This window comes from Haliotis asinina, chromosome 5, assembly GCF_037392515.1.
Source record: "Haliotis asinina isolate JCU_RB_2024 chromosome 5, JCU_Hal_asi_v2, whole genome shotgun sequence".
NCBI classification, from domain to species: Eukaryota; Metazoa; Mollusca; class Gastropoda; order Lepetellida; family Haliotidae; genus Haliotis; species Haliotis asinina.
The window spans coordinates 56,434,199-56,449,610 of NC_090284.1; the positions used below are offsets into that span (position 1 = coordinate 56,434,199).

General features: G+C 38.5%; 2 protein-coding genes across 2 annotated transcripts in view; both read right to left on the reverse strand.

The window, feature by feature from the left end:
• Positions 1-15,412, reverse strand: part of LOC137284874 (lysosomal alpha-glucosidase-like) — a 64,692-nt gene that overhangs the window by 19,083 nt on the left and 30,197 nt on the right. Inside the window, exons 2-4 of the mRNA XM_067816900.1 lie at positions 5,448-5,739; positions 3,081-3,358; positions 1,106-1,254 (exon numbers count right to left, since the gene is read on the reverse strand). Of these exons, the coding sequence (XP_067673001.1) occupies positions 1,106-1,254; positions 3,081-3,358; positions 5,448-5,718 (698 nt within the window). The 5' untranslated portion in view covers positions 5,719-5,739. The remainder of the gene's footprint in view (positions 1-1,105; positions 1,255-3,080; positions 3,359-5,447; positions 5,740-15,412) is intronic.
• LOC137284882 (uncharacterized) lies at positions 9,906-14,777 on the reverse strand. The gene is made up of 3 exons (XM_067816911.1): positions 14,727-14,777; positions 13,344-13,629; positions 9,906-12,994 (listed from the first exon to the last, which is right to left on the reverse strand). The coding sequence occupies exons 2-3, from the start codon at positions 13,627-13,629 to the stop codon at positions 11,949-11,951; spliced, it is 1,332 nt and encodes a 443-aa protein (XP_067673012.1). The 5' UTR covers positions 14,727-14,777; the 3' UTR covers positions 9,906-11,948.

Genomic DNA, 15,412 nt, shown 5'->3' on the forward strand with positions numbered 1-15,412 from the left:
ACATCGTGATCTGTAAAAATTGTTGACTGGTAAGAGGCGCTTCAAAGATGCTTAAAAGCATTGTCCTGTGTCTTGTTGTCATCTCTCTCTGGCGTCTTGAACGAAGATTGAAGATGTCGTCATCTTCATCTCTGATTTCAACTAACTGCTACCACTACTATCCTACAAAAATGTGACAGAACACCACATGGGTCTCTGATTTATGCACGTTGCACATGCATAACATGCCCTGGATGGGACAGTAACTCATGTTTGACAGATTATCTCAGTGTACCACTCAAAGTGGTAGAATGAAGCTATGTGTTTTTCAATTATCAAATCATTTTGACTATTATCATTTTTAGAAATGATATTCAGTTTATAAGCTAGATAAAACATTTCTCTCAGGTTTTTATGAGATTTGAAACCCGTACCCATCGGAATCAAACAGGTTACGGGTTTTAAGTCTCATAAAAACTAGAGGACATGTTTTATCCTACAGATATATCACTACTACTCACAGCTAGGTGTAAGGTAGGGCAGGGATGTATTTGGAGTTACAAATAAGGAGCCTTTCAGAAGCAAATTTGGAAAAAATGTTCTATTGTTTGAAACTGACTTAATCAAACTCTGACAGTGAAAAGGGCAGCTGTGACAGTGTAAGGGTCAACTCTGACAGTGAAAGGGTCAACTCTGACAGTGAAAAGGTCAACTCTGACAGTGAAAAGGTCAACTCTGACAGTGAAAGGGTCAACTCTGACAGTGAAAGGGTCAACTCTAACAGGTAATGGGGTGTTATTCAGGGACAAGCCAGATAGCAAGCTGTGTCCCTCACGAAGGATTTCATATTGGCGTAAAAACATGAGAGCTACTAACAATAACTCTATTCCTGTTTGATTCCTGTCATACTTATTTCACTGAAGTACTCATACATTGTGATGTTGTTTTTGTTTTTTCTTATTTATCTTAAAGAATCAAACTTCCTCGATACCACTAAAAGAAGGAGAAAAAACACCAAAGATGTCAAAGACAGGCTTTGTTTGTCTTGTTTACAAAGTCACAAAGGATACATAGCATGTTGGCGAGTAATGGCAGTAAATCTGAGATCACTACAGAAATTCCTTACAATATTTGTCCAGTTGACAACCGTCTGATGATTATCCCAAAGGGATTCCTGGCCAGCTTGATGTCAAAATCTGTATCTGACCCTCCATCACTCTGTTCCTTATTTAACTCAATGGGAACCTCGTATCTTGAAGTGCTTGGATCATAGATCTGTAAAACCAAAACACACAATGGATGCAAGAATATATTTTTGAAATTATGTACAGAGTGAGTGAGTCATTGAGTCAGTCAGTGAGTGAGTGGGTGGGTGGGTTTGGTTTTACACCACTTATATGTGCTTCTCACTACATATTTGGTCATCGCTTGTTTTCCCAGAATAACCATATATGAGATTTCTTCCAAGGTTTTACTTTCAGTTAGTAAGAGCTCTTCCTAGTTTCACTTTTTGTAATTATCTTTTCCTAGCTCTAAATGAACATCAACATTCAAATGATATATGAGTGTTTGAAATCGCTTGAAAAATATCGTTCAAGATTAAGTTCAAATGATCATCTTTACAATGTAATTATCCACCACTGATGATACAGATGTAAATGCCTTTCTGGCAAACACACATTGTAATGTTAATACCTGTATATAGTACAATGCCTTGAAAAATCAAAAGGGTAATAATCTTGTCTTGTGATGTTTAATTGCAAATTTGATGTCTTCACTCACAAAATCTATTTTCTCTTGTTCGTGGTGGATACAAAGCAATAAGATGGCTGATATTAGTGATAAAATATTGTTTTCTTACCACCAGAAAAATGAGCATGAGGAAAGAGTAACCCTTAGATAAGCTTAGAGTTTTCTGCAGACTGCTATTTGTGGTTCTGTTTTCAGCTTGTCTGGGGTCTTATATGGAACATTACTCCTATCAGGCCCCCCTAAGTAATTGAAGGAAATACAGCAAATTTGAAGGAATTGCATCTCAAATGTAAACAAACGCAGCCCACTCGCGAAACAATTGCAGCAATATCGGTAGTTTAGTGGTAATAACAGAAACACATCAGCCCTATCGGAAGCAATGTCGGTAATACTGGAAACACGCTCGGCCATCTTCGGAGATTTTTCGGTCGCGAACGGAAACTCACGCAGCAAAACATGGCGTCGTTGGAAGAAACACCCGTCTGGGTGAGTTGTGTTTTTAGTTCCTATTATTACATTTTTATACTTATCCATCTTTGACCACCCGTGTTGAATGCGTTTAGGTATGAGGTGTTGTCGGGACAATAGCTTATGTTTTTAGGAAAAGATTGTCACTGCAGAACAGTGTCACAAGTCATGCCCCTGGAGATTGTTTACAGCTGAACATCGAAGTCGTGCCGATGATTACGAACATCATGAACGTGCGCCATGAAGAAGTTTATGAGCCATAATTTTTCTTTCTATGAAGTGCAAATGACAAATTTAAACACATTTTACAAAAAAATGATGTTATATCTAGCGCACGTTCGTAATCATCGGCACGACTTCGATGTTCAGATGTAAACAACCTCCAGGGGCATGACTTGTGACACTCTTCTAGAGTGACTATCTTTTCCTAAAAGCATAAGCTATTGCCCCGACAACGCCTCATACCTAAACGCATTCAACACGGGTGGTCAAAGATGGATAAGTATAAAAATGTAATAATAGGAACTAAAAACACAACTCACCGAGACGGGTGTTTCTTCCAACGATGCCATGTTTTGCTGCGTGAGTTTCCGCTCGCGACCGAAAAATCTCCGAAGATGGCCGAGTGTGTTTCCAGTATTACCGACATTGCTTCCGATAGGGCCGATGTGTTTCTGTTATTACCACTAAACTACCGATATCGCTGCAATTGTTTCGCGAGTGGGCTGCGTTTGTTTACATTTTAGATGCAATTCCTTCAAATTTGCTGTAATTCCTTCAATTACTTAGGGGGGCCTGCCTATGGAAAAAGGGAAACGAAAAGTAGGTGCAAAGACCAACCTACTAAATCAAGGGTCAAAACATGATTACTAAAGGCTTACCTTAATACGTAGTCTATCATACGTCTCAGCTGATATTTCCAGCAGTAGCTGCATGGAGTCATTGGGATAAGGTGAGTGTGTTGTCCGTGCCAAGTGACCAATGACCCCAGTGCTGGTTTTCTGTGAGTACATGAGCATATAGCTGCGGTTATAGTAACGGGGGTAGTAGCAATATGGAGCCCCTTGTTCCACCTCTGGGTTATAGCAGCACCCCCGGGCCTCACATTTGGACTGGGTAGCATCCCAATACTCAGGCCAGCAGTCTGATCGGTCAGAACCTGGAGCCATCAGCATGATTAAGGTATATGAGTATTACCATCTGAGTGAGTCTAGTTTTATGCCACTTTCTAGCAATATCACAGTGGGGGACACCATGAATGGGCCTCACACATTATACCCATGTAGGAATTTGAACCCGGGTCTTTGATGTGATGAGTGAACACTTTAACCAGCTGGCTACTCCACTGCCGTTCATCTACTGAGTGTTGGTCATTCATTCCTCTTATGCCAGAGTCCTTGATTTATAGATAGAATGATCTTCAAAAGCATTCCAGAAAGTTGTACAATAACAAATAAAGCATGCATAGAGCTCAGTAGCATGACCCCCCACCCCACCTTAAAACGTTTTGTACAGATTTTTGTTTATGCATCAAAGTATTGACATAACCTTTTTTAATGTTGATCGTGACCACCCTTATTGAGAAATGTTAACTACAGCTCTGAAGATGTTTAGTATTAAGCAAATAGGTATTTTTTAATGTAAGACCTGTATCGGCTATAACTGTAAAAATATATGCATGTATGTACTATAGTGGCAAGGATGTGGATTTTGAAACTATCTACAAAGTCACGAAGCTGCTAGGACACACAATGACATGGAAATTGCAAACTCCCATCACATCGCTTTCAAGAACATTGTATACTTGGGTACAAACACTTTCAGTGCTTGAGATTCATCGTGCATGTGATGTATGTGCACGTTTTCAAACTCCCAGATATGAAATAACATGACACTCCTAAATTCCACTTCACCATCATTTAACAAAGAATTCATGTTGGTCAGGGGTAGAATAGGTCTTCAACCCATGCTTGCAATAAAAGGTGACTACGCTTGTCAGAAGAGATGATTATCAGCATCAGGTTGTCAGGCTCACTGACTAGGTTGGCACATGTCATCGGTTCCCAATTGCGCAGGTTGATGCTCATGCTGTTGATCACTGGGTTGTCTGGACCCGACTTGATTATTTACAGACTGCCGCCATATAGCTGGAATATTGCTCAGTGAGGCGTAAAACTAAACTCACTCATTTAACAAAGTATTTATCTTGAAGGTTATATCTGGTCACAGTTGCCCTGTGTCTCTACAACATATGTACCGTATGAATCTCATCCAGTATTCCCTATGCGTTAGATAAGATCAAGGTACAAAGTATTATACAACAGAATTATCACTGAGTCGACTCCCTATAATCATCTTAAAATTATTTGAATTACTTCTATCTGAAATACACAGAAACAATAAATAATATCTAAATAAAGAATTTTCATTGCCTATGGCAACAATTATGTATCATTAACATAGGTGTCTACTGAATGTAATTCATCCATGATTGTAGTTTGTGCAACATGTTAGTTAAAATAATTAGCGCCAGGTCTCTACATACCAAAGGGTGGAAGATGGTTAAGAAATATGCATAGAGGCGATAAGTATAGAAAGTATGGTAACTTATGCATCTTTGCCCCAACTGATTGTTGAATCTTCTGTCAGGTCTTTTGCTCAATGGTGGGCAGTTAAATTGATATGCGGTCATTAAGTATCACAAAATAATTTATACTTGCCTTCACACGGCCATACAGTATGCAAAATGATCAGTTACCCGGTCATTTAGAATGCAAAATAATTACAGTGACCCCAGTTTTCACTCAGACATTTAGAATGCAAAATAATATATACTTGCCTTTACTCAGCCATTCAGTATGCAAAATGATTACAATGATTACAATGATTACAATGACTCCAGTTTTAGAATGGAAGATAATTACATATGAACCCTGTTTCACCTCGGACATTTTGAATGCAAAATTTTTGCCTTTACTTGACCATTCAGTATGCAAAATTATGCGTTACATTTAGGATGTAAAATAATTACAATGAACCCAGTTTTTATTCAGCCATTTAGAATGCAAAATAATTTATGCTTGACTTTACTCAGGCATTTAGCATGCAAAATAATTTTTACTAGTCTTTCCTTGGTTATTTAAAATGTACAATAAGATCTAATTGCCTTAAGCCGGCCATTTGGTATGCAAAATAATTTATTCTTGCCTTTACTTGGACATTTAGAATGCAAAATAATGTATACTTGCCCTTAGAGATATCACACTGCCACTGGCTTGTTCTTACATCCGGGAGTGGAGGCTTGGTGACAGGATTGTGATCTTGCTGACTGTGACCGCTGCAATCTTGAAACTGACCACTGACTTGGTCAAAAAACACTAAATAAACTCCGGCAAATGCACAAAACGATGTGATCAACCCGACGAGAACCCCCACAAGAAAGTACCATTTTCTTGACAATCTGGTGGAACTGTGAGGGGTTCTGAGAAATAGTTCCACTTCGTCCTCTTTCATTCCCATTTTGCCCTTGTGTAGAAGACTGTCCTTGTGCACGCACCGTTACAGTTTGTGTGCAGAGAACAACATGCACATGATGAGCTCCTCGGAACTTCGCATTTCCGTATTCTGATATCAGCTGATTAGACCGCCATGTTTGTATCATGTGACTCGTCAGTTGGTCACATGACTACTGTCCAAGTACAGACCCTCAAGAATCCACTCAACCAAAGACGCACATTCGTGAATATCAGTTATTCCCAATAAAAGTGGACAGTTGGATTCGTTGAGTTTGCAAGATGCGATTCGTGAAACTGAAAGTACTTCTAGATCTTTAAATACATTAATACTAACAAGTAAAGTACAGGAAACTCGAAAAGCAAGAAAACTAAAATGCCTTGTGTGGATTGACCTGTGTGTGGGGTACCGTGTCTCTGTTTCCGGTGAGGGGTTGTTTTCTCTTCGTCTACATTCTTGAAACAACACTTCATGGTTTGTTAACCACAGATTACTCAATGATAAACGAGTTTCACCCATATGATCTGAAAATGGACTCTTCTATTTGAAAGAATACTTTATTACTTTAATTGCTATATTTATTAATATTAAAATTATTTAATGTCTTAATGGAAAGAAATATTAGGAAGACGAATCCCCAGAATGATATATACATTCAATGCCCAGTAGATGTACACAGAGTGTAAATTTGAAAGATTTCCAGTACAAGTTTACTCAGAATATATTAACACTTAATACTTATGTGAACAAGATTGGAATTAGAGAATCACCATTATCATATGTAAACAGGCGCGAAAGTATGTATGGCATCTACTGTTTGAGTGTAGTTTTGTTTGTTTGTTTGTTTGGGTTTTTTTTTGGTTTTTTTTGTTTTATAAAGGGAGTGTGGGAATAGAGGACACACATGTATAAGCGTGAAGAGCAAGCTGTTCCCTGTCTAATATGGTCCGGGGTAATTAGACTACCCATAAAAATGACATTGTGACCTCACTCACTCGAATATATCGACCTATATATACCATTCAAACAAGTAGACGCTATTCCATCTTGCAAGCATACCACTAGCCAGTGTATATGAGAAAAAAGCAATATGTATGCATAAAGATGAAACATTTCCAAAGGAATGGAATAAATTGTCACAATTTCCCTTAATTTCTCTCCATGATCTGTTTCCTCCCTAGCTTCTTCATTTGCATTTTGTCAACCTTGTAAATTCAATATCTCCTACTCTTTAAATGGTATATTATCATCATCATTAATTTTATCAACAATCTCATCTCACAGTATTATGAAATACAACCATTCGGGAACATTGGCACTATTGCCATGTTACAAACATATATTACTACTAAATATCACATTATACACAATATCACATGCATACATCAGTTTTGAGTTGGATATTTGTAGGAGGCATATATTAGACAAGTGAACAGATGTTTCATATTGAATATGAGACTGGTATATCATCATTAATCTTGCTAAAATAAAACAATTTTGCCATATTAACTTCATCTTGGTAGATACTTGGTACAAGTCTGTGATCAACTATTTCTCCTATTTGGCAAGGAGGGCATATGGTTTCAGCTTTCTAGGGTCTGGGACATGATTGTGGATGATGTTCCTGTAATGCTGATGAGGTTGTTGGTAGCTTTGGAACACTTCCAGAGTACAGTCCCTCGTCTCCTGGCTTTCACTCGGAACTTGTGTCTATCATATAGTAAATTCACTCAGCTCAGTGGTAAGGTGAACTTTGTTCAAAAGCTCAGGGGTAACTAAAACGTGCATCATCATCCGCTGTTTTAAGAGATCAACACGGTCCAGTAACGATGAACCTTTAAACAACACCTGCTGGCAAACTGGGGCACCGTTTTAAAGGCCGATTTTAGAAACGTAATCATACGCGACGGTGATGATATTTTTGTAACGTTGTTGTCAAGAGTTATGGAACCGTTGGTTTCTTTGAAACAACACTTCATTCCATAGTTTGCTACAGCATCGACACAGATACACAACCGCCTGATCACTTCAGGAAAACAAAATGTAATATACGTTTTGTAATTTACGTTTAAGTGCCAGTTATAATGGTCCATGGTGTTACAAGTGAAACTTCCCAAACACCAAATATCACGTGTTGGTAACCGTTTGAATTTCTGCATGCTAGCAGAGCAATGCTCATTATATGGATTCCACTGTCGATCATGAAACCTTATCACCCTAAGCTAAATCACTAACTAATGGTGTTACATAAATTTCGTACGAATGTTTCTTTAGGAATCATTACTTAATTTGATAAAACTATTTAATATGTTAATGAAATTGCTAAATCCACCAAAAGTAGTAGCATCTGTTCTATACTGACCAAACCCAAATTCAACAAATGCTACATTGGACCACTTTACAAGCGGTACTGCGTATTGAATATTGACACTGATCTGATTTGAGCTGAAACTGCTAGGTTGATTTTTAGTCACTTGTATTGTATTTTTCTACGCACACTATTCACTAACCATGTAAACATTAACATGTATACTATTATCAGGATTATATATTAATACAATTTAAAGGGAACTTACACATGGATTTATTTTGTACCACCTTTATTTCTACTGTAAACGACCCGTGAAGGTCCGGGGTGGGCCTTCAGCCACCCATGCTTGCCATAAAAAGCGACTGAGCTTGTCATAAGAGGCGACTAACGGGATCGTGTGGTCAGGCTCGCCGACTTGGTTGACACATGTCATCGGTTCCCAATTGCGCAGATCGATGCTCCTGCTGTTGATCACTGGATTGTCTGGTCCAGACTCGATTATTTACAGACCTCCGCCATATAGCTGGAATATTGCTGAGTGCGGCGTAAAGCTAAACTCACACAACTTAACTAAACTAAAGAACCTTTGAGAATGCAACCTTTCCTCCACTAGCCTCACTGAAGACAGTTCTGATGCTTTTGGTGCTTAGTTTCCTAAAGTCCTTGAAATGTGACATTTGCATGTCCACTACCTTGAAAGGACTTCAAGAACATTCTGACGGTGTTATGGTGCTTTCAGCTTTTTCCGTTGTTGAATAATTCCGAAATAATCCTACTCGATTATATACAGACCGCCGCCGTATAGCTGGAATATTGCTGAGTGCGGCGTAAAACTAAACACACTCACTCACCACACTGCATTGATCAGCAATACTGTTTCATGGTTTGCGCCGTCAAATCAAGTTCACTTCCTTTCATCTCTTGAAAATCACTTCTGACGCCATCAATCGAGTCTTGCAGGTCCTGTTTTCCTGCATTAAATCTGCAATCCCATTTTTCCAAAGCTAAGATGTCATCAACACAGGCGCCGGCCTTTGTGCGTATAACTAGTTGTGTGTGGGCCATTGTTTAAGAAAGTTCAAAGTTTTGACAGTATGTTTCAGGTTTCCTTCACTTTAATGCAAATGATTAGCGTTAGCTTCTAGAAGATTACCAGGATTTCACCCACGTGAACAAATGTTAAGCCTTCACAATGCGCAACCGGAAGTTTTGACTTTTTGAATACGAGTTGAGCTGAGTTGAATACGAAATACAGAAGATGTCTAAGGATGAAAACGGAAACTACATCATTTTAGCTGTCCGTTGGCCGTATTAAACTTACCCTTACAAATGTATGTGGACCAAATTCAGACACTCCTACCTTTTACATAGATTTATCCAATAAGAATATAGTTATGGGTGATGAATTAATTGCAATTTATTGAGATTGGAACCTTGTTTTAGATCCTTCGATTAACCTGGAAAACATATAAGAAAATAAACAACTCTAAGGCTCGTCAAACGTGAACTTACTAGACGCATGGAGAGAGGTAAACACTGACACGAGAAAATATACATGTGGAAAAGAAACCCTCGCCAACAAGCTCGGTTAGATATCTTCTTTGTGGATGAAGACCAGGCTAAGAGTCATCAGTCGGCTGTAACACTGTCTCTATCAACACAAAATAGCACGGAGAATCTACGTAGATGTTCAATCCATGTCTGATAATTAATATCTGGTTCAAACAAGGAATTGTTCATGTCAAGTACATTTTCAGTTACAAACAGTTACTCTCATATGCTGAACTTAACACGAAATTTGATATTAACGACACTGTACTTGACCCAAACCGTGTCATCCTTAGCAATAAAAAAATGAAAAAAAAGCAATTCAAACAGCTGGTCACCAGGCATAACAAATTCCATGTTCCCCTTGGAATTATTTTATTAAACTCACTGGATGGAGATCATTTTACGATAGTCTCTAAATCCAATTTTCATAACGGATGCGAAAATGGGATAAAATGCGATAAATCAGTCGGAAGACCATAGTTTTGCAGTATAGAGACACCACCAAAGACACAAAGCTTTTGGATTTTTCAATACAAATTTATACACAGAGTTATCTATACAAACGAGAGTTGTTTAAAATGAAACTAGTTAATAATGACACATGTAGATCACAAATCACTGCGATAATTTCAACTCAGTTTCAGTTGTGTATGCATACAAATGGATTTTCAATTTCGTCAAATTTTGTTGTCCCCAAATTTCGGCTCCATATGAGAGAATAGGACTTAATTTGGTATCGGACATTTTAAAGAACAAAGAGTACTAGTTTTTAATGTTACCAAATACACTTAACTGTTTCGTGAATCCAGTTAGTGCCTTTCATTCCCGACACACTGCTTAATTCACATGCATCGTCCACGACTGGCCACTGGTGAAACATGATCCCAAATATTTATAAAAGACAATTTGCCTCCATTTGTAAATAATACAACAATTTCCGTTTTTTTTTCTATTTACAGTTAATTTCCATTTAACGCAATAACGTTCAAGTTCATTAATTTGATTCTGTAAGCCACTGGTCGTGCATGAGAACAAAACAATGTCTTCTACAGATAATTATAGGATAATATGATCTACTAGTATATCATGGTAGAGTTGAATCCCATGTACACAATTGGTCTTGACTTGTCGTGCTAACACATGCATGAAAAAAGAAAATAGAAATGTGCATAGTATGCAACCTTGTCTTATACCAAGTTGCAAGTCAAATGTTTCTGAGATATTTTGATTACCTCTAATACAGACCTTAATTTTTTCATAAAGATTGCTTAGAAATTTACTCATTTTGCCATTGAAGCCGCAGGTATGAAATAGAAGCCAGTTTATTTCGTTGTACTGATTCCAAATTATTTGGAAATACTATAAATAATGATTAGAATAATTATCCTTGAATAATTCTTTGTGGTATAAACATATTATCTGCTGTTGTACTAGTATATCCCTGTCTTTAGTCAGCTTGCCCTTTGCTGATCTTATCCACTGAGTCTCCCTAGTTTACAAGTCATTTATTTATTTACTTACTTATTTATTTATTTCCAGAAATGAGAGAGGGATAGGGTCTGTTATGCCAATTGCCCAACGTTTGGGGAACTTACTATTTTCTCATATCAAATTAAATTATTATCTGCTGAGTGTTTATATAAATCAGATATTGTTTTATCAATTCTTGTTGGTGTATTACATTTCAGTTAGTCAAATGAATCATGCTATCTAAGATTTCCTCTCTAGTGACTGGGAAATCAAATATTACCTCGTTAAATTTTGAATTATTCCTGCATTTGGTACATGTGTTTAGACTGCTCAAGTGCCCCTGTCTTTAGTTTTAAGGTAAGATGATGAGATTTAATTCATCATCACACTTGTGACTTACTTGATTTCATTCATTGTGTATGAGATTGGTTTTCTGCAATAAGCAGAACGCCTTGATTTACTTGATTTCATTCATTGTGTATGAGATTGGTTTTCTGCAATAAACAGAACGCCTTGATTTACTTGATTTCATTCATTGTGTATGAGATTGGTTTTCTGCAATAAGCACAACGCCTGCAGGTTATTTGCATGCATTGTAACTGCTAAAGGTCAGTCTGCAGTGGCATATGCTGCTCTGATCAGCAGACAAAGTGAATGGGTACCAACAAACTATGATGTTGACGGCTGACTACGTTCAGTGTGTCCAACGTCACTGGCAGCAATCTCGACTGTTCCGAAACAACACTCTACCTAATCGAGATACAGAGGCGAATCGAACTGCTGCAGTCTTTCATCAGGCTTCCGAGGTACGAGGTACTGGTCACCCCTATGCTGTGGATGCCAGTATCATTGCTGTGACAACAACGGATTTCAATCGAAGGGGTTCAACACGGGTTAAAATATACTAAAATTTGTACTCCTTCACTCCTGCGTTACAACATATAAAGAAAGATTCACCTGAATGACAGTAAATACTCTTCAGGGAAGACACACTATCTTCTGAAGTGAGAAGATCTCTGACAAACTCTCCCTTATCTGTCAGCTGTATGATGTTGTTGGAGTTACTGTTGACCACAAGAATGTCTCCCGTCCTGGTCGTGGTAATTCCGTGCGGAATGTCAAGGGCTCCGTCTCCTGAGACGTATCTCCACACAACATCTCCCTCTGACGTCAGACATGTCACAGACTTCTGCCCCCAGTCAGACACGAGTATGTTACCCTTGTTGTTGACGTAGATGAAGTCCGGGTACGTGAACAGCTGGATGTTGTTGTGTGTGGTAACTGATCTCAACACCAGGCCCGACATATCCAGGATATCGACGCAATAGTCTGTGCTTGCTGCAAGCGATGAGTGGCTCAGGACAGCCAGACTGTAGTACCCGATACGTGTTGTGATGTTTGAGAGCGGCGCCAGGTCCGGGGTGACATTCACCTTGAGTATCTGGCAAGATGTGGGTAGAGCAACCAGTACCTGCTTCTCCTCCACCTGTGTTACACCCCACGGAGATTCCAACAGACCAAGTGAACTGCAACGCCACGTGTTGTTTCTGCAATAAAACGATGCTATACAGTTACGGTCCCCGTCAGCGACTACAATCGTCTGTACATCGTCTACCACAAGAACTGCGATAGCACGAATGTTAAACAACATCTTGCCACAGATCCTCCTGGTATCAATGGTGTTAACTAGCTTTGGTGCCTTCAGATTACACCTTTTAGGACTTTTATTGTTGACCTTTTCCCTTTCTGGAGTTGGCTGGTTGCTTTCCTCCCTTTTCCCCCTCTCCTTGGTTTCAAGATCAAAGAGGTCATGGTCAGCTGACATAGGACTGACCCAATGTATCTTCACGCATCTTTCACAGAGGACCACTTTGCATTCTGGACACCACATGATCCCTGGAGCTATCTCCCCTAATTGGTGACAGATTGTGCAGCAGTTATTCGTCAACACTGCAAAAACATGTAGATAAACAAAAATACAAAAAGTAAAAAAACACAACAAATACTAATAATGAAATTATAAACATAAAAATAAAATAAACAACGATATTTTAGGAGACTTTTGGCATACACACACACACACACACACACACACACACACACACACACACACACATATATATATATATATATACACACACACACATACAGAATTAATGTGCATTTTATATACAGAATTTACAGGTATAATCTTTATTAAATTAACCAACACCTAATGTCACAAAACATAATATATGTTGTATTGAAATTAAATTAATATAAATAAAACCACTGTTTGAAAATTTAGCTTCAACTTAACCTGGTTTCTCAGTCAACTTCTGTATAATGATGTTGGGTTTGATCTGCCCCGCCCAGTTCTCCACCGGCCTGCTGGGGTCAGGGACCTTGGTGCCTTGTCGACAGCAGGGACAGGGGATGGTCCTGGACTGTGCAGCATCTGTTCTGGTTTGTATGTATGAGGTGACACATTTCCTGCAGAATGTGTGATGACACCTCAGTGTGCATGGGTCTGTGTACATCTCGAAGCAGATGGAGCACGTCAGGAAGTTATCCTTTACTTTCTTCTCTAGCCCAGTGGCAGCCATCTATGAGATAAACATGTAGTTTGTGTGTCTCTTTCGTTAATGAAAAAATATTATATTTTACTAATTGCAGACTGCATATAGGCATTAGTGTATGTATACTGGACAAATTGTTAGGGATATATGTAAACTTATTGACACACTGATAAGATATCAAGATATCAGTCATTAGAATACCAGTTTCCCTACCAGTTTGTCTAGTATATGTCTGTGTCTGTCTGCCTATCTATCTGTCTGTCTGTCTGTCTGACTGTTTTGAAATGTAGTCTGTGCCAGAGTCTGAGTGTGTGTGTGTGTGTGTGTGTGTGTGTGTGTGTGTGTTTTTTTGTTTGTTTGTGGGTGTTTTGAGATGTAGTCTGTGCCAGAACATGTCCCCATGTATCCAAGCTGACAAACTTCTTTCCTACACACTTATTCTTTCAGATCAAGAATAATAGCGTCGGAGAACAGATGACATAATCAACAAAAGTTACTTCCCTTTACTAGTAGACCCTCAACCTCGATGGAAGTCAGTATGTTACAGAACTGCGTTCCAACCGATGCCTTACTGGCACCTCACAAAAGTTAGCTTAACGACTCAGTCATCCACTTGGGAAAAAATGTTATGTCTCCTTAAACACAGCATTGTCAGTAGGGAAAATAATGTGGTTTTGGGACTGTGCGCCCGTCTACCATACAGTATGGGGAAGAAGAACTGATCCCAGTTCTGGCCCCTCAGCCGCCAGGTCTATGTTATCGCACAAAGCACAGTAGGAGAAACGAGTGAACGGATACATTAATCGAAATTACACGTGAACAGTATTAATCAACACCACGAATCAGTCAATGTCAGTATTTGAATAACTGTATTTACCCAGTTAACTCCAGTCCTGCTCTAACATTCTTCTTCTTATCATTATTATGTTACCATCCTTTAAAGTGATAACGAAAGTAGACACCTTGCGAGTTAAATCCTCAAGTATTACTGATTCCTGGACGTGTTGAATCTGTGTATTTCTGCTACATAATGAATTATATTTAACAGTACACCCAATTACTGGTATCAGCTATCAATTTGACAAAGCGTACTCCATAGAAAAACACCCGACTTTATAATCTACCTTTCCGCTGGCTGTGTGTTCCGGTGTGGTTTAATAGTCAAAATCGGTTGTACTCGCCTTTTTCCGTAAACGTTCTTTTGGTTCAGACCGGATCGCCCTCTGTTGCCTGTCGGTAACACGTGACCTGGAGTTCGTATGCTTACAGGAAATATAGATAATTTGTCAACACACATTAAGGAAACGTTGATGCAGGCCATCCACATTACAGCAATACAGCATCATATTTTCCTTAAAATGCCAAACAAATTAAATGTTCAGCAACCTTTTTTTTAAAAGGTTTCAGAAAATATTATAGTTGGAAACAGTATAAGCAATACTGAATTAATTATTTACCTGTTTCCCATGTCATGTTACTTATGTGCAGGTCACATGTCATGACGAAAGTAGAAACCATTATTTCCTGCTGCAGGTATGGATTGTTTTCCGTATATGGAAAATGGAACATTTCAGTTGACCCTGGACAATGAAACAAGAATATTAATATCGTCGAGATATTTTTCTGTGTTTAAAGGAACTGTGAATAGTGGATACCTATCTTGTATCACCTTTGTGATATATGCGATTATAAAATGACCTAGGGAAGTAATCTTTGGCGACACAAATACATCACTAAGATAAAAAAACTCTAACATTCAGAGCAGAACAGAAGTTTATTCGTATAGCATTAGACCTTGAAGCCTATAATG